This window comes from Eptatretus burgeri, chromosome 6 (genome assembly GCF_056783735.1).
Source record: "Eptatretus burgeri isolate ZD-2024b chromosome 6, Ebu_testis_v1, whole genome shotgun sequence".
Taxonomy (NCBI): domain Eukaryota; kingdom Metazoa; phylum Chordata; class Myxini; order Myxiniformes; family Myxinidae; genus Eptatretus; species Eptatretus burgeri.
Window position 1 is genome coordinate 84,899,807 of NC_140966.1, and position 27,141 is coordinate 84,926,947.

The 27,141-nt window shown below is 43.2% G+C and overlaps 1 protein-coding gene across 3 annotated transcripts in view; it reads left to right on the top strand.

Annotated features, from left to right (window-relative positions):
• The window catches only part of LOC147025228 (uncharacterized), a 90,588-nt gene that overhangs the window by 24,323 nt on the left and 39,124 nt on the right, over nt 1-27,141 (top strand). For all 3 annotated transcript variants that reach the window (XM_085885985.1, XM_085885984.1, XM_085885987.1), the window contains exons 2-8: nt 1,475-1,636; nt 5,061-5,361; nt 5,598-5,710; nt 8,734-8,903; nt 9,095-9,162; nt 11,363-11,472; nt 15,381-15,461. In XM_085885985.1, coding sequence (XP_085742111.1) covers nt 1,475-1,636; nt 5,061-5,361; nt 5,598-5,710; nt 8,734-8,903; nt 9,095-9,162; nt 11,363-11,472; nt 15,381-15,461 — 1,005 coding nt within the window. The remainder of the gene's footprint in view (nt 1-1,474; nt 1,637-5,060; nt 5,362-5,597; nt 5,711-8,733; nt 8,904-9,094; nt 9,163-11,362; nt 11,473-15,380; nt 15,462-27,141) is intronic.

Below are 27,141 nucleotides of genomic sequence, written 5' to 3' on the forward strand. Positions count from 1 at the left end.
AATGTGACGACTTACGCATATGCGAACATTCATGATGACTGTGGGGTGAAGGATGAAGTCGCGTGTGGCCTGGACACGTACGTGTGAGAGCCGGCTATTGTACCAAAAGGAAAACACAATCCTCGGGGCATAGGTGGGGGTTCATTGGTGAGTTGGAAAGTGATCAAGCAAAGATGGAATTCATGAATCAGTTTATCAAAAGTAAAGATAATGAACAACTGTACGACAACTCATATATCATCGGTGATGGTATGGTGACAAATTACATGACACACAGTCATCGTGGTGATGATTACCACTCAATGCCTATGTGTAAGTGAGTGCGGTGATGTACAAAACAAGCCAATATAAAACCATGATCGGACTTCAACACCAGGCTCGATCGATCCTTTACTCCTTCGCGAAGTAATCCGTTATGTTTGAATGCCTCAAACTCTTGGGCATCTGGTGCATGAGAAAGGATTCAAACCGGTCATTATATTCCATGATGTTGTCTGGGCAATCCTCCACCGAAAGACAGTATCAGCCGAATTTTTGGCTGAATTGGCTGGATCAGCCGAAACCGAATATTTGGCTGAGCCGACATTTGCCGAAACCAGATGATGAGCGCTTCATCGACATCTTCAAAGGACACACATTTCACGCGTTTCACACTTACCACCGGCCTCGCGATCTTCTCCACTTGTCCAAATATCTTGCCCTTATTCTTCAAGATATCGTTCAATGTCTGCCGTTTGATGTCCAACTTCTCAGCTATGGCTGTTTTCTTCATCAGTGGGTTTGCCTCGCAAAACTGGATAATGTCGTATTTTTCTTGGTAGGTTTTAGTTGTAAGCTTACGCTGAGTCGCCATTGTCCTGCCTGCAGTGCGATCAACATGTGTACACAGTTATAAATAGCCGATCACTGGCGGTGTAAACCAATGAGCGAGCATCACGATTCCATGAAATTGGGCTTCTCACGAGGCAGCAGTTCCGTGTGACGAGTTAGGAGTGGTAATTTACTTGAGTTTCCATTACGTGGGAATGGACAACATCTGACGACTTTGAGGAAGTGACGACTTAGAGATGACGACTTACAGAGGGATGACCCTTTATTCAAAGGGATTTAACATGAGATAAATTCGGGACTTTTTGACGCTGCCGACTTAGGCGAAGTGACGAGTTACACGCTGCCGACTTACGCCTAGTCTACTGTATATATATATATATATATATATATATATATATATATATATATATATATATATATATATATATATATATATATTTTTTTTCAAAACTATTGTCTGAATTACTAAAATAAGCAAGTAAGAAGTGACTCTGTTCAGTAACTGTGTTCTGCAATGTGGTTGAAAAGTCTTGTAGCAATTTTGCATACTTATTATCCACCTTCATTTGACTGGCTGAAGATTTGGAATCATAATAGTTTTCCAAAGTTTAAGAGTAAATTCACAGTACCTTGTGTTCTGCAGGACGAGCCTCGCGTGCTATTGTCTTGCCATTCTCCACCTCGTCATGTGGACTTGATGACGGGTCACTGGATTGGCCAATCATGGCCCCATCACCACTATGTCAGCAAATCAGATACTAAGTGCCCACATGGAAAGCAACAGGTGTTAGATTACTGTCGACAGGTGAGATCCAGTGGTTATCATGAGTTAGCGTTAATTATTTTTCTTCGTAATTGCATTTACTTGGGCTTTTGTTACCTTCAGTTTGTTAAATTGTGATATGTTTGAATCGTTGCTTATTATTGCACTCTTTTGAAAACCATTCACCTCATAGACTCTTCTTTACGACATTCCTCCACTGTCTCTTTAGTCTTTTGACTTAACTTCTAAAACGATTAATCTACTTCCTCTGTTAAAAAAAAATATATATATATTTTAATTACCTGAGATAAATATGCCTTTTGAAATTGAGTAATCTTTTTCCAAAGGTTGTATTTTTTTTATTTTTGCATACAAAATCTTGGCTCATGAAAGAGCCAGGTAACAGAATCTCAATTGGAGTGGGGTGGTTGGAAGGGAAACATCTAGAAACTAGATGGTATTCATCGAATAGTTATCCCGCACAGTCTGGAGAAGGGCTTGGTGTGAGCCAACTCTTCTGGCGGAAAACTTGTAATTGCATCGATCTACAATTCCGAGATAAATGAGTATAAATTAAACTTTGAAAAGTCTGCTGGAGAGGACATTAATTGACCTTACAAAGTAGCTTTTCGTGTCGTTCTTGAGTGTTTTCATAACTACTAAGACTGATAAAGATGCCAGAATAAATCAATAAAGTATAAATCTGGAGATCGTTAAAACGTCAAATTGTACTTCTACTTCTTGTACTTTTTCTTCTTCTTCTTCTTCTTCCAGTTCTTCTTCTTCTTCACTTTTTATCACCAACCAAGCACAATATAAAGGCTGAAGTGATTACAATGAGTCGAATTTCTAACGCGGGGAAGTGACATCGTCTCTGGGCACTAGGATTTGTTTAAGTCACCCCGTAAGTTCTGAGGAGGTGTGCGTCATCCAAGTAATATGCACGATATGAAATGGTCATGTAACATCTGGTAAAGTTTAAATTTCCTCTGTTGAACGGTTTTTGATTGACACTCTTAACACGAGAACTGCCACTTTATAACTGCTGGCAGTGATGACCGGATACCAAGACTTCACACTTTGATGCAACCCCACTTTGATCCGATACCTGACCCATTATGTCTTCTTTATTCATTTTAATTTGGAATGGGATTACAAAAAATGTAATCCAAATCAAATGTAAGACAAAATTAAATAGGTGCTCCATTGGATGGAGTCATCAGAAGGAACCTGAACAAGCAAAAAGCAAAGATTAAATCATCACAAGGCACCTGGATAGGATTCAGGTTTCAGATGCTACTCCTCTACCCTCAAACCCTTCCAAGTGGAGCCAAATGAACATTATTAAAAAAAAAACAAAAGAACCTAGAGTTTTTTTTAAAAAAATAAATAATTCTGGCTGCCAAACCACATTTCCAATCAGGTTGAAAGTTAAAACGTATATTCCACATTCCTACGAGATCATAATTGTGAATTTTCACGCCAAGTGATGAATTGGTTCAGGAGAGAGAATTTAAAAAAAGATTTTCCTTCAATTCAATATGGCTGCCAAATCATGTGACCTCACAATTACTTGTGAACACCTTGATATCCCTAAGGCTTGGGGAATGTGTGTGAAGTTTCCCTCGATTTGTCCATCTGTTGTGGAGAAGGAGATTTTTAAAGGTTTGAGGGTAAATCCAATATGGCTGCCAAACCATTGACCTATGACATCATAGGTGGGGAACTTTTTGTTCCTCATGAATAGGTGGTCAGACATGTAAAGTTTCACCTCAATCTGTTCAGCCTTTTTGGAGATTTTTGAAAGTCTTTATTTATTTTTTTTGAATGGCTGACCAACCACGTGACCGATAACGTCATCAATTTTAACTGTGGACCAATTTATCCCGAGATGACCCTCAAAATTTTTCATATTGATCGGATGTGTTCTATGCTTGCAATCAGTTATCATGAAGTGAAGGATAATTTCACCATCTGGTCACGTCTAAGTTATCCTGCCAGCCCATGCTAGTGATGAAGGGGATGGATGTTGTGGCCAGTGAGTAAGCTGTGAATCAAGTGGACCGTTTTATCTTGGATGGTGTTGAACTTTTTTTTATCATCTTGGATGGTGTTGAACTGAAGATCCCAAAGTGTCCTTGGTGAAGAGTATATGAGCTATTGCCAGCACCATGGACAAATTCCAAATTCCTGCCCTAAACAGCACAGGGCATTGCATCAACGGTATGGCCACACGCCCTCAACCAATGACGAAACCCCACAGCCATATGCTGCATGATGAAGAAGAAAAAGAAAAAGAAAAGAAAAAGAAGAAGAAGAAGAAGAAAAAGAAGCACAAGAAGAAGAAGAAGAAGAAGAAGAAGAAGAAGAAGAAGAAGAAGAAGAAGAAGAAGAAGAAGAAGACTACTACTTCATCAAAATATTCCAGATCTGAAGCAAAAAGTGTTTGTTTCCCATCTCGTTGATGCTTACTGAATTTAAACTGGCGTCCATCGTGGATTTCCATATATGGAAGCATCCAATCATCATGAAAGTATAAAAATTGACTTGTTTGACCTTCAAACATATCGTTTAAAATTTATTTCATTGAAATCCTCAATATTCATGCTAGCACATCTATCTTTCAGTGTTTACGCGTGAGTGGCAGCCATCTTGGATTTCTCAAACTCCTAAAGGGTGACAGAGAGGCACCCACTGCATTGTCAATCTGGACCCCTCAAAGATTCGAAATCTGCCGAAAACAAGGATGCAGCCCAAAATTCTCCCTCTGACTTTCCATTTGCACTCTGGTGCTCCATGGTTTGCACTCCGGAGGATTTGCACTCGGGCCATCACAAAACAGTTCACTTAAAAACACACTTTAGTGTGTGGCATGGTGGCGCTGAGGTGTTGTCCACCTGAAGGCGGTCTCGTCAGGTTAAGCTGAGGCGGTCCCTTCAGGTGGGTGCCTGGAATGTCCTATCCCGAAGAGATGGGGATGGGATAGGCATCTGCCTGGGGGGTGGCCAGACGGAGGCTCCTGGAGTATGGAGAGTGGACGCAGTGATGCGTTGTGGTACATGCTCCCAATGTACAGTATGTATGTATGTATGTATGTACTATGCAATTCCCGGTTCAGCAACAAAATTTTGCTTGACAACGAGACTACTTAGAAGGAGGTGGTCACAGTAAAGTGGGAAATCTCCATTTTTAAACTGGCAGGATTCCATTGAATTGTTTGAATAATTGCAATAAATAATTTTTTAAAAACACACCTGGTTCATTGTTCCTTAAATTGTATTTTTCCAAACAATAAGTAATTTATTTTCAATTTTTTTTTTGAGCTCAGGAAAAGCAGCCAGCGATGCACTATGCGGGACGTTAAGTAAATTGCCCACCACCACCTTTTATGGAGAACACTGTATTGATGATTGTTATTGATATCTTGCTCGACTAACATTGTGTCAAAACAATTATTTTCCTCCAGGCCTATCCACACCTTTCAATCTCAAACGTTGTTGAGGCAAATGAGCTGGAAGCTGTGCCATCCTGGTGCCGCAGAGAACGAGAAAGAGATGACAAGAGGTTCAACGAGAACAGTAGTGGAAGGGACAGGGAGAGGTCCATGGATATGGCAGCAAAGAACACAAACGTGGACAAAGATAGAGAGGTAGAAGCATCAAAAGTGACGGCAATGGTGGAGGGAAGAAAACTAAGACCAAAGCAAAGAATCCCACTGACTCTCTGCAGTGACAAAACACAGCTAGCTGTTCCATTCCGTTGTCTAGGTAAGTATGTACATTGTGCAACCTTGTAGAACCATGGAGTTTGAATCCACATCTTCCAGATATGTAGATATAAACATGCAGGGGGTTGATCATTGTAAACCGGTTTAATAATAATGACAATGATCATCATTATCGTTACATTTTTGACTTTTATTGTAATGATTAATTTTCCAATTTTTGAGCATCCTTTTGCACCTGTTTTTTGACTTTTTGTGTCACGTACTGCTGTTTTGTAGTCGGAGAGTTCCGGAGTGATGCGCTACTTGTGCCGGATTCCTGCTCTTTTCTCCATAGAGAGCGACTCTCAGCTTGCCACTCACATCTGTACTGGCACACAGCTGCAAGAGATGTAATGGCACTCACACCCATCCCCTGCCACTAACTTGCCCCGTGATACTGGGATTCCAGGATAAAAATAAAACCAGACCACTCTTTTGATTTGCCCCATTATCTACAAATGTCCTTGTAAGAATTTTCTATCCTATGGATAAACTGATTTTTAGCTGATTGTTATGTATGTTTAATTGAATAAAACTGATACAGAGGTAATTTTGCAATCCAGGAGTTGGCTAGAATGGCTCTCGGTAAAGCGCATACCCCCGCCAGGCTGAACAGTTTACATTTTCTTTCCCACTGATAAACCGGATCTGGATCTGGACCTGAACCAAAATCTAATCGGCTTGTTCTTGTCACCTACCCAACTCCTCCACCAGGTTTTGTCTTAACTTGTGCATGACTTTTTGAAATATCATGCTGTATATTGTTTTTGGTCCCATCCCTCAACGGTGAAGAATTACTTAAACAATTGTCAGATCCGGTTCCAGATCCGGATCTGCACCAAAATTTTATCAATTCGTCCATGTCACACATTCAAACTATCCACAAAATTTAGTCTGAATCCATCAAAAGCATTTTGAGATGTCCTGCTCACAAACAAACAAACAAATGAAAAATCACTCCAAGAGTGACATTCAGCAAAACAGAACAAAGTAGAACGGCACTCTGAAGAATACATACCTCCACCAGGCTGAACAGTTCATGTTTTGCATCCCACTGATGGGTTGGATCTGAACCAACATCTAATCTGCTTGTTCTTGTCACCTAACCAACTCATCCACCTCGTTTTGTCATAATTCATCAACAACTTTCTGAGCTATCATGATATATATATATATATATATATATATATATATGTATATATATATATATATATATATATATATATATATATATATATATATATATATATATATATATATATATAGTTTTTGGCCCTATCTCTCAGTTTTAGAAATCAGGCCAATGTTGATCTTTTGACCTTAAAAAAAAAAAAAAAAATTGGTGGATGAATTCATTGACCTGATATGCAAATGCTCTTCAAATGTTGTCAATCAGATAAAAATTGAGGATTTTAGAGATTTGAAAAAGTTGTTGACCTTCGTCTGATGATGACCTTTTGACCTTTTTGACCAGTTTATGATCGGGGAACAACTTAGTTTCAATTGAATGTTATATTTTGAATACGAATCGGAAAACAAACCTGTAGTTTCACAGTACTTTGGCTCTGAATTCGTCCTGATCTCACATGCGCACAGAGGAGTGAGATAATATTCTTACTCTGGCAGTCAAACAAAATTGAAAAATTGAAAATCATTCAAAACAGGAAACTTAGTTTTAAAGGGTGTGATAAGTTATTGTGTGAACTCTGTAATTGTATTGTGTATTGTATGCTACGTTTATCTCTTTTACTCTTCATTTCTTCCTTTCTTTATTTCGCTTTCTTTTCAAATGTGTCCATGGAGAGATGAACTCTTGCAAATTACATTTTGAATAAGGCTCACTTGCCTGTGCCTGGCTGGGTTTGAGGGTAGAAGAGTAGTTCCTGAAACCTGAATCCAACCCATGTTCCTCCTGATGACTCCATCTTTGCCTATTCAGGTTCCGCCTAATTGTTCCAATCATATATACGGTGTTTTATTTGATCATATCTGAGTCTTTTATGGTTCGCAGCTGATTTGCTGGCTCAGCAGATCTGTGCAGTCCTAAGGGCCTGTTTTGATTACAGTATTGTAGGAGTTGAAGGGAACAAGTTCAGCAAGAGTGCTAAACTCCATCCATTGGAACCAGACTCTGTGCAGAGCGTTGATGCTGCCTAAGCAGTCTCCTTGGCTATTGGGCACAATTCTGGACATGTCGCCACTTCAACGCAGGATACCAGCATGCTGGCACTCATTTTGCCAACCTCGGAAGGATGACAGCCAGAGTCAACCCCACCTTGTATTAATTCAACAGCTGAGTGGGATTTGAACTCAGGATCCTCGGATCCCAAGCCCACCACCCTAACCATTAAGCCAACACCAGGCCTTGTGCTGAACTCCTGTGATTTTGTTTTTAAACGAATGCTTACGTTGTGAAAAGGCAGACCAGGTGCATTATCAACAGATGCTGTAACAGTGTCACATTTTTGTCATCATTAAAAAAGTGTAAACATAAAACCTCAATATCTGCCACCTCCTCTCACCAACCAGGCACCATAGCCTAATGAAAACAAATTTTAAGTAATTTTAATGCCTTACCTATGGTTACTGAAAATTCCCTGCACAAATGAATTAATATCTTTCTCTGGGGGTTGACAGGGAAGCTCAAAAGTTTCCGACTTACCTTTGAGCTGCATGGTCAGGGTTTGATTCCCAACCTTGATTTGCAGGGGTGTTGCTTCAAAAGATGCACTATCCTTTGGATGAGATGTTAAGCTGGGGTCCCATCTCCGAGCATTTGCTGCTGGTGGGCAATACAGATTCCACAGTGTCTTTCATTCAGAGTATGCTAAACAAGCACCTTGGCCTAATTCCAAATTCCTTTCATGCCTATTAGTGGGAATATAATGACAAACCACATTATTCAGCTTCATCTAACATCACAGATTTATTTCCCAACATTGCTGTTTAGTTTTAATCACTTCCTTGCGGTACAACTAAAAAGCTCAACTCGGTCTGCTTTACATTGCCTCTCAATATGGCTGAAAGTCTCACTTGTACACCTTCCTGGGTCTTACTAGTTCAGTAATGTAAGCATGATTTCCTGTGGCCCTGTATGCTCACCTCTGTCTTAAAAACCTCGATGGTATATTCCCGAAATGTGAGCATCCAACTGGAAATTAAAGAATGAAACTACCAATATGGAATAGAACTTCAAAATCTAATTTCAGCGTTAGGGTGAGGAAACCAAATTTCTTGCTGCGGAAGTTCATCCCAAGTGACAAGAGGCTGGAGAAAACAGCACAAAAATTACTTGTTGTCATTGTTATGGTGGAGTAAACATTGTGGCAATTGATGAAATACAAATGAAAAGCAGCTGAGGTTGTTCTTCCAGGCTTGCAGTGCACGAAGCCAGACGCTCTTGACCTTTGCACTCTTCTTACCATGCGATGTGGACCGCTTCCGTGGTGTGGAGTTTGTGTGTTGCCCCAGTCCTGCTAAAATGCCATTGGCTCCTGGGGAGCTGCGACCACTTGAGCCAGTCTATGATTGGTGGGATGAAGGGTAAGTCAGTAAGCAAATCGGTAGGCAGGTTTTGTTTGGGGGCCTGTTAGGGTTTCTAATATTTTGGGGAGTTTTTTTTTTTATTACACCTCGTGAGCATTTATAAGTTAATGGATCACTACTTTTGGAATAACGGATGTTTAAATATGTGGTTTATTCCTTGGATACCCCCCACGGTATCTCCGCCACAGGGATGAGCTCCCCCCGGCCATTACTGCTTCAACCAGACCAGCCACACCATTAGCAGAGGAAGAAACCGGTAGGCTCACATTGCAATACTTTCAAATAAATACTGTGCACTTGTTTGCTTAAAGCCAAGGTCACATTTGCCACGGCGGCCGTGGGGTCTCCAAAATCTTCGGCCACTAGCAATTATACGGCGGCCGCAGTATTTCCACGGTCACACAATGTAGCAGTCACATATGTTTTTATTTTTCGGGGAGCCGCACGGGGTATTTATAAATTGTGGAGACCGAAAACGTGGGGGTGCCGAACGGTCTTTGATTTGATGTCGCACGGTGACCTTAGGGCGTTCCTGCGGCGGCCATAGAATTTTCAAGGCAGACGCAAGGTGCCCGCAAGGCGACCGCAGGGGGACCGCAGGGGGCCCTAAGGCGAACGTGCGGCCAGATGGACGGTAACGAATGGGTAATTTTTTTTGTGTGTTTTTACCAGTTTTTAGCTCGCCTGTTCGAAGAACAGAGAGCTATAGCGATACCCCCGGCGTGAGCGTCAGCGTGAGCGTGAGCGTGAAAATGTTAAATTTTTTGTATTACGGAAAAACTCCTCAACGGATTTCGACGAAACTTGGTGGGCGGGTTAGGTATGGTCCAAGGATCATGCCATTAGATTTTGGACTTGGTCTCCCCCCTCCCAAAAAATTGTTAGAGAATTTTTGTTTTTGCATTTCTACATGTTTAAGTGATTTCCAACCCCCCCCCCCCCACCTCCAAAAAAAAATTTTTGCAACTTTTTTTTCGACAAAATTTCGATTTCTTTTTTTACATTTCTACATGTTTAAGTGATTTCCAACCCCCCCCCCCTTCCCAAAAAAATTGTTGGAGAAAAAAAAAATTTGGCAACTTTTTTCGACAAAATTTCGATTTCTTTTTTTTGCATTTCTACATGTTTTAAGTGATTTCCAACCCCCAAAAATGGTTTGAGAATTTTTTTGCATTTCTACATGTTTTAAGTGATTTCCAACCCCCCCCCAAAAAAATTGTTCGAGAAAATTTTTTTTTTTGCATTTCTACATGTTTTAAGTGATTTCCAGCCCCCCCACAAAATAATTGTTCGAGAAAAATTTTTTTTTGCATTTCTGCATGTTTTAAGTGATTTCCAACCCCCTCAAAATTGTTAGAGAAATTTTTTTTGCATTTCTACATGTTTTAAGTGATTTCCAACCCCCCCCCCAAAATTGTTAGAGAAATTTTTTTTTTGCATTTCTGCATGTTTTAAGTGATTTCCAAACCCCCCCCCTCAAAAAAAAGTTGTTAGAGATTTATAAAAAATATTAATTATTAGACTCGTCTTTCAAAAACGATAAATGTATAAACAGGTAAGCATTGGGTGGCTTTGACACCAACTCTGGTTTTTTTTTCGGCTTGTCGAATTGCTACGGCGAACGTAGAAATGAAAAAAGTTACAACTCCGCGTTATAATTCCACGGCGACCTTACGGCCTGTAAAATATAGCCATATGGCGTAGGGCCACCCTGAGGCCACCTCAGAAACTCTGCGGCTGCCGCACGTTTCTGTCAATTCAGAGGGCGTACGGCCGCCGTATCCTCGCCGGAGAGCAAATGTGACTTAGGCCTAAACAACAGAGTACGACACAACATATCCAACGAGGATTCGTCAGATATGAACACTACTTTTGTTTTAAAATACAGAGTAATGTACGTCGATTGATGTTTTATATACTACCAGAAACCAATACCCATAATTTCCTGTTTCTGAAATCAAGGTGACTATGATCAGTGAGATAAAGAGGGTGGTGGAGTGGATAACTATTACAATGTCCATTCAGTGAAAGCAGGCCTGTTGTAATTTCGATGGTTGGCTACACAGTTGGGTGATAATTGCCCGTCAAGGTTCTATCCACACTTAGTTATAAACAACAGTCCTGGGAATACTTGAACTCTCCAAAAACATGATACTTTCTCATAGTAATAACACAGACTTCAGAGAGATTGCGTCTGTTATTCTTCGGGCATCTGCTTCCCAAAACAGGATTCATTTCTCAAGGGGGATTTGTTGGGAAGCCAAACACAAGTCATGTGATGATCAATGCCTGATCTTTCTTATTGGCGAATTTCCATCCTCTGATTTTTTTTTTATTTCATGAAAATGAGAGAACAAAGGAACGATACTTCAGCATTGGCTTTTAGATTTTAGGTTTTGGATGATGAAAACCGGATGTGAAAGCAAAACTTTTCTGTGCCTTCTTTATCTGTTCAGGTCATTCAAGTAGTTCCTCCCTTCATTTTCATCGTTCATCTCGTCGCTGGGCTCACCTTCTCGCCCTTGCTCAACCATGGATGAATGGCAAACAAGGCACAGAGAGACAGGTAACCTTGATATTTCTATCGATCTACCTTTCCTCCCATTTGTGTTCTTCCCCATTATTCAACCTTTGGTTGGAAAAGGAATGTGTGGGGGGGGGGGGGTTGCACAGAATAAGTTGTAGATAATTGTTAGGTGGGATAGCTTGGAGGTATACAAACTTGCCTGAACTGCCGAGCTATTGTTGAAATTTCGACCCAGCAAGCGAGTCGTCAATTTCATGCCATCTAATGGAAGGACATTAAGCCAGAGGACATGTTTGCCTGTCTACCAGCACTGGTTATTGGTGGAAGTTAAACATCACATGGTGTCTTTCTCAAAGAGGGAGGTGAGTTACCGATGGCACCATGGCCAAGTTCCAAATTTTCCCACCTTCAGTTGAATGTCAGGTCTGATGAGCAGTTCTTGAAAGAATTGAGCTAAAATTTTCCCCCAGCTGACAGGTTAGGTCATGTATGGGAGAATGCGCCGGAGAATGATCCCACAAGAAAATGGGAATAAATGCAGCTGTCAGTTGTAGTAGTGGTTGAGCGATGAACCCAGTGCAACATTTGCAGCAACGTGTGCTGCAGCCAGGCACATTTGCTTACTTTTCCTAATCCACCTGTTGGATATTTCCTCCGAGCACCTTGATGGTCAGGTCAGGTCAGGTATGGGAGCATGCGCCAGAGCAGCGCGTCGCTGCGTCCACTTTCCACCAGTACTCCAGGGGCCTCCGTCTGGCCACCCCCCAGGCAGATGCCTGGCCCATCCCCATCTCCTTGAGATGTCGATCAACCTGCCGCAACCACGAGGCAGGTGGTCGGCCCATTGGCCTCCTCCACTCACAAGGCTCCCTTGCTGAGAGAATCTGGTGAGCAGGATCAGTGTCAGAAAAATGAGCCACATGTCCATACAGCCACAGCTGATGCTCACGGAATATGCAGGTAACAAATCTCATTTGAGTCTCTCAGAAAACACTCGTTGGACATAAAGTCTGACCAGCGATAGCCAACAATTCTCCGAAGAGACCTGGTACCAAAGGAATTAAGTCTCCATCTCAGATCCTTGGTCAGAGTCCAAGTCTCACATTCATAGAGCAAGACTGGAAGCACCAAGGACCTCAAGACTCGGACTTTCGTCCTCCCGCACAGGTACCGGCAGCGCCACCCCCCATGATTCAGTGAATCCATGACTCCCCAGGCCTGACGCAGACGTCGATTGACTTCTGACTCACAGCCGGCAGAGAAATGAATATCACTGCCAAGGTAAGTGAATCTTTCCACGACTTCAACATCCTCACCACAAACAAACAGACACAGACAGGACAGCAGCAGCCAAGATGTCATTGAAAGCCTGGATCTTAGTTTTGACCCAGGAAACCAATAATCCCAGTGGCTCCGACTCCTCATTCAGCATCTCGAGGGCCCCCAAAAGGATATCTGAAGTCTCTGCAAAGATGACTGCATCATCTGCGAAATCAAGGTCAGACATTCCCAAACGATACAATGCAGCTTGATCTCTCCAACATCTTCCCTAGAATCCAGTCCATACAAGTGCTGAAAAGTGTGGGGGCCAGTACACACCCCTGACAAACTCCAGTAACAACTGGAAATAAGTCAGAGATGGTATTACCACATCCCACAGCACTCTCAGTACCAGAGTAGAGTTCAGACATCAGATCGGTCAGTTTTGGTGGCACCCCTCGAAGACAAAGAATCCTTCAGAGGGCATCCCGATTCACTGAATCGAACGCTTTACAGAGATCAACATAGGCTGCAAGCAGCCCCTGCCGAAACTCTCGCCTGCATTCGGTGAGGACCCAAAGATCAAGGATACGGTCAATCATTGACCTCTTTGGTGTAAAGCCTGACTGCTCTGGACGCTGGTGCTCAAGCAGATGGTGGCGAACCCTATCAAGAATTATCCGAGCAAAGACCTTGCCCAGTACTGAGAGCAGCGTCACCCCTCAGTAGTTGTTGCAGTCTTGGCGATCACCCTTCCCTTTCCAGAGAGGAACAACAAACCCCTCTTCCAATCAGTTGGGATGATGCCTGTGTTCCAGGCAGAGCACAAAACTGCATGCAACGACACGAGTGCAGCATTTCCACCAACCTTGAGAAGTTCAGCATGGATGCCACAGATCCCTGGAGCTCTACCCCCCATTTCATCCGGTTCACCGCAGCCCGTGCTTCCACAAGTGAAGGTGGACCACAGTTGATTGGAGGGTCAGCAACAGGGATTGTAACACCCTGATGTCTAACTCGACAGCTGGTGGATCAGCCTGGTACAACCGCTCAAAGTAACCGGCCCAGCGGGCCTTCACTTCAGACTCCTCTGTCAAGAGCCTACGACCCTCTGCTCTAACTGCAGTGCTCCGAGGGATGGGCTTGGATGAACGCAATGCACGAATTCCCCTGTAAGCGAGACGAGAATCCCTTGACCACAGGTGATGCTCTACCCCCTCACAGATTCCTCGCACATAGGCCTCCTTGTCCACCCTTAGCGCACGTACAGTTTTACGCCTCAGCTCCCTGAACAGCTCAGCTCTGCCATTCAGCCTGGCCCTGCGACTCTGTTCAATGGTATCCAGTGATGGTGCTGTGTGTAAAGACCTTTTGCATTGTACTCACTGTTATGTAATTGATTCTCTTCGTGGAAATTTAAACACCCTGCAGACAGAGCAGTGACGTGTCCCCGATCGTCATAAAAACATTCACAACTTGTCAGGAATTTCCCATCACTCTTTTAAGATAATGGGCATCCATCACCTTATTTAATTACCTCCACCACCAAAGGTGAAGGAGGTTATGTTTTAACCCCTCTCTGCCTGTTTGTTACTTAAAAAATCGAAGATTTTTCAACTATATTGGTTGGTCGATTTTGTTATTCTGTCTGTCTGTCTGTTTGTCTGTCTGTTTGTTTGTTGCCTACAGGTCACATTTTTAAACCAATCTTCACGAAATTTCACCACATGGTATAGTTTGTCATAAGGAAGAAGTCTATTGTTTTTGAGGTCAACATGGACCAAGAGGTCAACGTAGGCCCAAGGTCAATAACTAAGGTAGTATTTCTAAAATCCTCAATTTTCATCCGATTGTCTTGAAATTTGAAGAGGATTTATACTTCAGGTCACTGAATTCGAATGGCCAATTTTTTTTGATGTCCACATCGGCCAAAAGAACAACACAGGGCGGATTTCTAAAATTGTCAATTTTCATCGGATTCACTTGAAATTTGTAGAGGAGTTGCATAATTGGTCATTGAATCCAACCACCCGTTATTTTTGAGGTCAAATTTGTTTTATGGATTTTGCAAGTATCGTGCTCTGCACGACGTCTTCTTGTTTGTTTGTTTGTTTGTTTGTGTGCAGGATATCTCAAAAAGTTGTGAACAGATCCGGATGAAATTTTGTGGACAGGTTGGGTGTGTAACAAGGACGAACATGATTAGATTTTGGTTAATATCCAGATCCAGATCCGACAACGAGAATTTTAAAAATAATTATTCACCGTTGAGAGATCGGGCTGAACTAATATATCGCACGATATCTCAAAAAGTTGTCGATGGATTCAGATGAAACTTGGTGAACACTTTGGGTGTTTGGCAAGGACGAATTGATTCGATTTGGGTGAAGATCCGAATCCAGATCTGGATAGGAGAATTATTTAATTTTAAAAGTGATTCTTCACCGTTGAGAGATCGGGCCATAAACGATATCATCCTGTGTAGCATGTTATTTCAAAAATGTGATGATGCCGAATATGTTCTTGTGGATCAGGCATTATGTGGTGGAGGTTTGCCCTCTACCTAGTGCCCTTCTAGTTATTGAATGTTTTAAAGATTATCTTGTTTTTCTTTAACCTTCTCTCCTGTTCTCGAAACATTGTTCCATTTCACCTATACTAAGTTTAATCCATTGTTCATTATGCAGGCTCTGAAATTCCTTCATGCAGCACAGCACCTCATTGAGGCAGAGTTTCCAGAAAAGAACCAACCATTAGAACACGATGAGGTGAGCTCTTCCGTGTGCTTTTCCCAAAGATTATCATAATGCATTTGATCGCCATTTATTTAATGAATAGGGTGGGTTTAAGTTAATCAACTTATTACCCTCGCCAGAGAAGAAAGTATTGCGTTTGGGTCTGTTTGTCTGTTTGTCCACACAGAATGTGAGTAAGTGTATTAATTACATAAGACCCCTAAGACCCCATATTACCCTCTAAGAACCCTAAATCCATTAAGATCCTTTAGAGCCTTTAGATCCCTCAGACCATTTGATACCCTTCGGAGCCTTTAGACCCCTTATTACTTTAAGACCCCTAAGACTCTTTTGAGCCTTAAAACCCCCCAAGTCCCCTAATACCCATTCAACCCCTCAGACGGCTAAGATCCTTGAGACCCCATAAGACCAGTTAGAACCCTGAAGACTGTCGAAGTAATTTTAGTCACAGGAAAATATAATTCAAATACAAGCTGTTTATTGAATAAAACAAAAGACACTCTTGTGCACAAGAGGAAGGTTTCAGCTCTCAACGATGTCGTGAGCCAAAGACTTAAAAAGCACACAGAACATTGAGTATATTTACAGTTTTTTTCACGATATCAGATGGAACTTTGTGGACTTCAAATTTGCAACACAAAGGGGTTTCTGTTTGTTTTTGGAGTTTGTTTACAGCCTCGGGAAGGGGTAAATAGAGCTAGGAGAGAGAGAGAGAGAGAGAGAGTCATTGTTTTGTCCTGCTGACTAAGATGGTCACCAAACAATGGTCACCAAACAGGTAAGGTTGTTTACAACTAAAGTAAAGATCATGTGTGGGTAAATAGAGCTAGGAGAGAGAGAGTCATTGTTTTGTCCTGCTGACTAAGATGGTCACCAAACAGATAAGGTTGTTTACAACTAAAGTAAAGATCATGTGTGGGTAAATAGAGCTAGGAGAGAGAGGGAGTCATTGTTTTTTTTTTCTGCCGACTAAGATGGTCACCAAACAGATAAGGTTGTTTACAACTAAAGTAAAGATCATGTGTGGGTAAATAGAGATAGGAGAGAGAGGGAGTCATTGTTTTTTTCTCTGCCGACTAAGATGGTCACCAAACAGATAAGGTTGTTTACAACTAAAGTAAAGATCATGTGTGGGTAAATAGAGATAGGAGAGAGAGGGAGTCATTGTTTTTTTTTTCTGCCGACTAAGATGGTCACCAAACAATGGTCACCAAACAGATAAGGTTGTTTACAACTAAAGTAAAGATCATGTGTGGGTAAATAGAGCTAGGAGAGAGAGAGAGTCATTGTTTTGTCCTGCTGACTGAGATGGTCACAAAACAGATAAGGTTGTTTACAACTAAAGTAAAGATCATGTGTGGGTAAATAGAGCTAGGAGAGAGGGAGTCATTGTTTTTTTTTCTGCCGACTAAGATGGTCACCAAACAGATAAGGTTGTTTACAACTAAAGTAAAGATCATGTGTGGGTAAATAGAGATAGGAGAGAGAGGGAGTCATTGTTTTTTTCTCTGCCGACTAAGATGGTCACCAAACAGATAAGGTTGTTTACAACTAAAGTAAAGATCATGTGTGGGTAAATAGAGATAGGAGAGAGAGGGAGTCATTGTTTTTTTTTTCTGCCGACTAAGATGGTCACCAAACAATGGTCACCAAACAGATAAGGTTGTTTACAACTAAAGTAAAGATCATGTGTGGGTAAATAGAGATAGGAGAGAGAGGGAGTCATTGTTTTTTTCTCTGCCGACTAAGATGGTCACCAAACAGATAAGGTTGTTTACAACTAAAGTAAAGATCATGTGTGGGTAAATAGAGCTAGGAGAGAGAGAGTCATTGTTTTGTCCTGCTGACTGAGATGGTCACCAAACAGATAAGGTTGTTTCCAACTAAAGTAAAGATCATGTGTGGGTAAATAGAGATAGGAGAGAGAGGGAGTCATTGTTTTTTTTTCTGCCGACTAAGATGGTCACCAAACAATGGTCACCAAACAGATAAGGTTGTTTACAACTAAAGTAAAGATCATGTGTGGGTAAATAGAGATAGGAGAGAGAGGGAGTCATTGTTTTTTTTTCTGCCGACTAAGATGGTCACCAAACAATGGTCACCAAACAGATAAGGTTGTTTACAACTAAAGTAAAGATCATGTGTGGGTAAATAGAGCTAGGAGAGAGAGAGTCATTGTTTTGTCCTGCTGACTGAGATGGTCACAAAACAGATAAGGTTGTTTACAACTAAAGTAAAGATCATGTGTGTATTCTACTTCTTACTGACCTTCTCAGCATGTATACTTAGCTTTCTCAGCATGTATGTTTATTAAATTATTTCTCAAAAAGAACTAAACTAAGTTAATTTGCATTTTACATGATGATCTATATATTATTTCTGTTAACGTCTGCATGTAATTTGACGTTTCTCCTCCAAAACTGCCGGACGGATTGTCGCCATTTTCGGCATGCAGGTGGTCTGTGGTCTCCTGAACAGCATGGGCTATGTGAGATCGTGCCAGAAGGACAGGTTTGGGAATTTTGGGCGATTTTCTAATTTTTACGTTCGTTTGCATGGCGACGTATGACGTCACCACTGAGAGGCGTAATTCCGTCATGACATCATCGGTCATTCGCTGACGTCACTACGTCTGTCGTCGACAGACCGTCACCACTGAAAGGAATGTGCTCATTTTCCATATACTGGGATTTCTTAATGTGACGAAGACGATGTGCTAAATTTCTAAGCTGGAATTGGATGACAATGTCAACCCATCGATGGCCGCATTTATTCCTGTTTGGTCGCCATCGCTGAACTGCTGTCCGGTAAGTGCTGCCGTCTATCCAAAAAATATGAACTAGAGTAAGGGAGTACTCATTGCATCAAACACTGAACATAAACACAACTGATAATAAATGGTATAGCTCAGAACATCAGCAATGGTTGTCATGTTTTAAAAATCAGCGTGGAAGGAGGGGAACGATGAGCGCCAGAGCTCTGCCAACATGATGTACCCCGATTGGTTCTTTCCCGGACTGAACACGCCCTCTTAGATTGTCAATTTGTGTCTGAAATCCAACGTACATGTTAAAAACACCCGAAAATAAGTTGCAATAGACCTACGTCCAGATAACATCAAAGGCTATAATCTGAAGGTAGGGGGAACCAGGGAACGGGTACGAGGTCATCCCTTCATTGCCCGGATTCTCTTCTTTTCTTTGTTTCTCGAAAGCGCGGTGTCCCACAATAGATTCTGTACCTTGAATGTGTGCGTGTTAACTGTTCAAATTAAAGAGGTGTTCGATGTGTCGGATGCACCCAAACAACTGTCGTTCATTACATTAATTGTCAAAATCAACCGCCATCATTACCTGTGTTGTGTCTTGCGTGTGTGATCTTCAAATTAAAGCGTCCAATCGGTGTTCGATCGTCAGATGTGCGCCAAAAAGTGCCGTTCATTGAAATTTGCATTCTGGTTCTCGGTCACCCTCCACTGCTCCTGTTCAGTCTAGGGCTAGGCCTACATCATATGTATTATGTCATGTCAACACCAAACAACCATGAGGATCGAAGCATTATGGTGCCGTGTGCATTTTGCATGGATCGAGCCACGCATCTTCATCTTCAAAATAGGCCTACTTTCCTTGCTTTGAAAAATACAGTACAGTACAACTCGACTCGACTGGAGTGGACCAGCATTTTCGGTTCATTGACGAGAACTACTCATATAGGCATTATTGACCAATATTGCCAAACCCATGCCATATAACAGTATGCATTGACATTTAATAATTTCCCTTATTTTTCAGCTCCATAACATAAACAGTACCCTCTTCTGCACTTCATTTATTCACACCTAAGTTCAATGTAAGGTTCCATCCACTCCAGCCAAACTATACACAGAGCAAGAGTTCACTTTCACCTGCTTATTCTATTCCAAGGATCTCTAAAGCATGACGAAGCACTGAAATAAACACTACATCGTACATGATACTGCCAGCCTGAACACAGTGACAAAACCACTCATTTGGGAAATTTTACCCCTTATCCCAGACACCACAAACTGAAACTCAAAGAAACACCTGTTTTCCCTATAATAACAAACATTTCTACCAAAGACAGTTAATTGGAGAGTTTAATACCTTGGCGACTACAATTTATACCCCATTTTTTACGAAATGTAATGTACATATAATGTACATATAATTGTAATGTACATATAATTGTACATATAACATATACCATCTCAGAATAATATACCTCCTCATTGCCAAGCCAATCGGTAACTACAATTTCCACCCCTTTCTTTTTATACAAATTGATGATGTGCGCCACACGACTGAATTTGCTGTGGTGGGTCACATATTCTTACCAGCAGACTTCTTTCCCCATCACAAATCAAATTACCTGATTATGAATTCTGCTGGTAGGAAATGGTCCACCAACACAATAGCCACCCATCTCTTGACACTGTCCGTTCCTCCCCCTACAGCATTGATGTGCCATGCCTAGACGTCGAAGGACCATCACAGAGGCAAGGACCCGTTCACAACAAAGAGCCAATCTACAAAGGATACATGATCAGCAACACCAAGAAACGGAGGAAGAGCGGGAAAGCAGATTGGCAGCCCGTGCAACATACATGACCCGCTATCGTCTGTCGCAGAATGCTGATAATGATACATCAGGACAAGTCCCCCAGCAAAATGATCAACCAAATTCCAGCACAGGACAAGCTGCAGCACACATGGTGCAGTTCCTTGCCCGACGATTCCCACTGCAGGTCGATCCGTTCTCCATTGGAACATTGACAACGAAATGTTCATTCTGTAATGCACTTCTGTTTCAAAAGAAAACCACAATTGTTGCCACAAAGGCAAAGTTAAATTGCCACCATTGGCACCATACCCAACTGAACTCAAAGACCTTTTCACAACAGATACACCACAAGCTCAGAACATTAGAGCCAACATCCACAGCTATAATAGTACCATGGCATTCGCATCATTTGGTGCCAACATTGTGTCCCCACCAGGCCGTGGCCCATATGCATTCAGACTTCATGGCCAAGTATACCACAGGTCTGGCTCACTTCGCCCTCCTCAAGGCACCACACCATGCTATAGCCAACTGTACATTTTAGAAGCAAGCCAAGCTCTACAGGCCAGGATGCAACAACCTGCCAATTAACAATGTCTTCCAGATGTCATGTCACTCCTTCAAAATGTCCTACAACGAACCAACCCGTATGCAGCAGCCTACAAACAAATGCAACAAGTCGAAGCTGAACAACGCCGCATAGCTGATCAGAATGGAACACCACAACCTGTTGTAACAATGCACATCTTGAGAGGTGGTGACCAGCGGCGATATAATGATCCAAGGCAAGATGAAATAGCAGTTGTCTTTTCACCACCAGATGGCGCACCTCCACATAACAGAGATATTGTTGTGCATCCCAAAGGTCAACCACCCCAGCATATTTGTTACTTGTCGTCGAACATTGACCCCATGGTTTACCCCATCTTCTACCCATTTGGAGAATTAGGTTGGCAGCACAACATGCAACATGATGAACAGCACAGGTCAGAAAAATGACTCAACATTACTTGCCTGCAGTACTATGCCCATCGCCTGTCAGTTCGAGAATCGTTCTCCCCAATTTTCTACGGTGGAAAGCTTTTCCAACAGTATGTTGTTGACGCATATATTCGTGTCGAAGCCGGCAGATTGCAGTATATCCGAACAAAACAGAATGACCTACGTGTTGAACTTTATCAAGGACTCATGGACCACATAAACTCTCAGACTGAAACGCAAAATCTCCAACCCGGCAAAATTTTTGTACTCCCGTCTTCCTTTCAGGGTTCACCGCGCTATGCAACAAAACTACCAGGATGCCATGGCCATTGTTGCTAAATTCGGAAAACCAGACTTATTCCTCATTTTTACATGCAATCCCAAATGCCAAGATGTTGAAAAAGCCCTCCTCCCTGGCTAACAAGCGCAAGATCGACCAGACATTGTTGCCAGAGTGTTTCAACAGCACCTACATGAACTCATGATGGACATCAGAAAAAAACATGTACTCGGCAAACCGGTCGCACATATCTATATGATAGAGTTCCAAAAACGTGGTCTCCCACATTGTCATCTACTCATCATTTTGGCAGACAATAGCAAATTAAGAGAGCCAGCTGACATCGACAGCATTATATCAGCAGAAATACCTGATCCAGCACAACATCCCGAGTTGTTCCAAGTCATCAAGACAACCATGGTTCACGGTCCATGTGGACTCCTCAATACACACGCACCATGTATGCGAGACGACAAATGCACAAAGGACTATCCTAAGGAGTTCCGGAAAACAACTGCACTGGCAATTGATGGCTACCCACTGTATAAGAGGTCAGATAACGGTTGCACAATCACCATCGGCCGGGACACCAAGTAGACAACCGATGGATTGTACCATACAACACTTACTTATCCCGGAAATACCAAGCCCTTACCAACCTCGAGGCCTGCACTACAATCAAGAGTGTAAAATACTTATTTAAGTATGTTTACAAAGGCCACGACTGCGCCAACATCCAGGTTACAGAAACTAATCAGCTCCATCACAACAAAGTTGCCACCTTTATTGATGCCAGATACATCAGCGCACCAGAGGCTTATTGGAGAATGGCTGAATACAAAATGCACCACCAATCTCATCCCATCATCAGGCTCGCCCTTCATCTTCCCAGCCAGCAACCAGTTCACTTCACCCCAGGAAACCACATTGCTGCAGCAGAAGCCTCCACCAACAAGGACACAATGCTAACAGCATTCTTCAAACTCAACATACAGCAACCCACTGACCTCTGCTATCATCAATTGCCAAACCACTACGTCTTCAACAAATCCACACAAGAATGGCGACCAAGATAACGAGGCGCTGAAACCATTTTAGGCCGCATGTATTCCGTCAGCCCCAAAGACATGGAACGATACTGTCTCCGTCTCCTCCTGCTCCACGTGCCTGGCCCAACCTCATTTGAAGACGTGCGAACAGTTGACGGCCAAGTCTCTGACACATTCAAAGAAGCATGATTACGTAGACACCTCCTGATTGACGACACCAAATGGGATAAAGCTCTCTCTGAAGCAACTCTCCTCTAAATGCCGAAACAGCTACGATCCCTTTTCACCACCATTTGTATTTCTTGTGACCCAACCAACCCCCAGCAACTTTGGGGAAAACACCAGAATGCCATGATTGAAGCTTACACCTTTCACCAATATTCCACCCACATAGCGACACAATTAGCCCTTCAAGACATCAACAGGTCTCTGCAACAAAATGGTACAAGTTTATCAGCATTAGGACTACCAGATGTTAACCCACTCGATATTGAACATCTCCCCTCAGAAGACATCGATATTGCAGCAGAAACTGAAAAAGCCCAAACCCAGTTCATGCGCCTCAACGAAGACCAACGCACCTTAGTTGACCAAGTGCTACAAGATCTGGATTCACTTTCTCGACACCATACACCATCCAGTCGATGTTACTTCTTAGATGGTCCAGGCGGGAGTGGCAAAACAACATTGTATAACACACTCATCACCTGTTGCCGGAGTAAATCCATCCAAGTTGCATCATCTGTATGGACAGGAATTGCCACCACACTTCTCTCTGGAGGAAGAACTGTCCACAATCTTTTCAAACTTCCTGTGCCAGTCCTCGACACCAGCACCTGCAACATTTCTCCAGTATCAAAGCATGGCCATTACCTCCGATCAGTCCCTCTCTCTTCATTGTTGATGAAGCCTCCATGGTCCCAGCAAATGCTCTCCAAGCAATCGACAGAATGTTCCAAGACATCACTGGCATAAATGCCCCATTCGGAGGAAAAGTATTCCTCATGGGAGGAGACTTTCGCCAAGTGTTACCTTTTGTCCCAAAACAATCACAAACTGTCATTATTGAAAACTGCTTCAAACGTTCCGCACTATGGCCACATTTCAAGATTGTGAAGCTGACAAAAAATATGAGGATTCATGAAAATCAACAACACTACGCACAATGGCTCCTACAATTAGGCAACGGCAAACTCCACAGTCAGCTGACCAATGCACCACCATCATCCATCGAAATCCCACCCCAGTGCAACATCGTCACCGAACAAGACAACATAGTGGATGCTGTGTTCACAAACGTAACTGATCCTCAGGTACTGTCCAACACTGTGATTCTGACACCACTCAATGAGACAACATTGATGCTGAATGACAAAGTCATAAAAAAAGAAACTCCCAGGTCTGCCAAAAACCTACACCAGTGCAGACAAGGCCATCTCACATGATGAAAATTAAGCCAACAACTACCCCATGGAATTCCTTCACTCCATCACCCCAACCGGCATGCCACCGCCTCGCCTCGTTTTAAAACCAGGTGCAATAATCATGCTATTACACAACCTAGACATTACCAAAGGACTGTGCAATGGCACAAGACTATACATTAGACACCTCCATGAGCACGTACTAGATGCCGAAATCTTCACAGGAAGCCACGTCACACAAACAGTCCTCATCCCGCGAGTTAAACTTGCCCCATCAGACACCAACCTTCCATTCACACTGCAGAGGATACAATTTCCAGTCAGACTCGCATACTCGATGACCATAAACAAATCCCAGGGCCAAACATTTGACAAACTCGGAATATACCTCCCAGCCCCCCGTGTTCTCCCATGGCCAACTACATGTTGCATTTTCACGTGCAAGAGGTTACTCCTATATATCTATCAAAGTGGACAATAATTCCTCACAAGGACTATTCAGCAACAAGACACTCACCCAAAATGTCATCTACAGGGAGGTCCTTTAGAAAACTAAGGACAGGTAACCATAGTGCATCACATCCCTAATGACACCCTCCCCAGCTTCCCATAACATCAACTATTATGCCTCATCCACCTTTTGCCACACATTCTTATCGGTGCGGAGCACGGGTATATGCTAGTAAATTTGATTTTAATAATTCTGTTTTCACAGTTCCCCCTTTGTTCATACAGAACCTCAGGTTTGTTCTGTAAGAACAAAGCTACTGAAAATCTAAATTTGTCATTTGGCTAGCGGCAGGCTCATTTCCGCTGCGTCACCACGACTTGCGCTCTGTGGTGGGTTAACACCCTGGCTGGTGGATCCAACCCCGGGGGCCACCACCTCCCCATTCCCACAGAGTTGGGGCGCCCAGGCGATTTTGGAAGAAAAGAACCCTGAGCACACCAATCATATGCATCCAATAGGCAATTGCCTTTTTCAATTATACTAATCAGTTGTAATTTGGGCAAGCCGTTCAAATTCTTTTTCCCCTAAAGTTTTAAAGATATTGTTGCGGTCTTCGCGCCCGCCGGCGTGCGACGGCCACGTAACTCGAATCGCGGCACGTCGCCCACCGGACGGACAATCCAGTCGTGACCCTCTCGGACTAACGCCGGGAACCAGTCACGGGTGGACCTTTCGGTCACACCGCGATCGAGCCAATCAGCCCCCGCGTGGGATAGGGTTGCTCGCCAAATTCGAACTACCTAAGTACCCACGCGGAGGGTAGACCGGGCGATCGCACCTCGCCGCAGGTCGACTTCGGACACGGGCCACTTAAGCGACCCGTTCCGTACTATCAGAATAACCGAGCGGTGTTATCGTCGACCTCGACGGTTCGATTAATTATCGGGCGTATTCAGCCCACTACCAACCCTTTACGTGAAGCAAGATGAGGATTCAATGGGAGAAAAAGACGAAGCGAAGCGGGAGAACAGTTCAACAATAAAGCACATTTATTCTCGGCACACGGGAAGCACACAAATACAATTCCACCAAATGCACACAAAAAAGAAAACACAATTCCATTTACACAAAAAGCAAACATAAAAGTGAAAACACAGTGCAGAGCTAATTCCGACTACCGAGCACACGGCAACACTTATACAATTCTACTTCACAGACGGCGCCGACAACACATACCCAAAACCAAGGAAAAGAAATACCCTCAAGAATGAGGTAGGCCTGGGGCCGAGACCAGGTCGGGCCTACCCGTCTGGTGATGAGACGCGGAGCGGCGATGGCCCCGCAACCCGCGGGCCTCGTGGACAGTGCCTGGCAGGGGGTGGGAACGGGGCCCCCTTGGTCGCACTATCTCAGCGCGGGGGGAAACAGGAGGGGGTTGCTGATGCTCGGGGTATAGAGGATCTTTATTATCTGCGACGAGCGTCTCCACCTCGGCCAGGTCGCGCTGCCGGCCTCCCTCGGGCGCGCAGCTCCTTGCACGACGCGAGCACCCTTCGTCCGACTCGCCGCCTCTCCACAGCTCGTCCCCTCCGTTCCGACTCTCCTTCGCCTCGTTCCGACCTTTACGACTCCCTTCTTCCTCGTTCCGACTTCTTACTACTCTTTTTTACTGACGAACACCGTCCTTTTATCCCCCCGTAACTTCGCCTTTGACCCCCTCCCTTTGACCTTTCAACTCGCTCCCCATTGGCCCGACAAAAAGTGGGCGTGAAGGCTTTTTGATCCACAAATTTGCATATATCGATCGCCCTGGGGGCGGGGCCAATTCGCCCCTCGCTCACCGATTGGACGGCAAAAAGTGGGCGTGTGTCGTTTTTGATCCGTTTTTGAAGCAGAAAATCCGCGATTTTGTACACGCTGTTCAACGTGCGCCCTACACGAGTCCAGCATCGGTGCCCATGAGTGGCGCGAGACGACGGCGATGCGATGGTGGCGAGTTGTGACGGTAAAGGTCGTGGCGGTTGTGGTGAAGCGGTGGTTGTGGTCGGTGGTTGATGTTGTGGTTGTGATGGTGGCGATTGGTCCAAAATAAAGATAGTAAAAGAAAAACGGCTATCCTAAAGAGTCGCAGCACGTATAAATGACATGTATTCCCACTAGACAACGGGTTTGGGCCTAACTACACATGCACTTACCGAGATACCTCACCTAAGGGACCTGAATGGTGGTTTGCGAATCTGGTAACCACAACAATATCTTTATTATTCCACATTTCTTCATTATAATCATCCATCTGTTTTTGGTTCTTTAGCAATAATTGTTGAATTCTTTCAAAAGGGTTTTGTCAATCCCAAAGGCACGAGTGTCTGTACTTTCATATTTTCCAAAAGATACCACCATCATGGTGTCTCGACTCAATTTTATACTAGGTTCTTTATTTTCTGGGTTTTCTGGATCTTCAGGATCTTCAGAGATAGTTGGTCCAGAAAGACTTCATGTGCCACCATCGTTGTTACCGTGGTAAATGTTCTCTCTCTCTCTCTCTCTCTCTCTCTCTCTCTCTCTCTCTCTCTCTCTCTCTCTCTCTCTCTCTCTCTCTCTCTCTCTCTCTCTCTCTCTCTCTCTCTCTCTCTCTCTCTCTCTCTCTCTCTCTCTCTCTCTCTCTCTCTCTCTCTCTCTCTCTCTCTCTCTCTCTCTCTCTCTCTCTCTCTCTCTCTCTCTCTCTCTCTCTCTCTCTCTCTCTCTCTCTCTCTCTCTCTCTCTCTCTCTCTCTCTCTCTCTCTCTCTCTCTCTCTCTCTCTCTCTCTCTCTCTCTCTCTCTCTCTCTCTCTCTCTCTCTCTCTCTCTCTCTCTCTCTCTCTCTCTCTCTCTCTCTCTCTCTCTCTCTCTCTCTCTCTCTCTCTCTCTCTCTCTCTCTCTCTCTCTC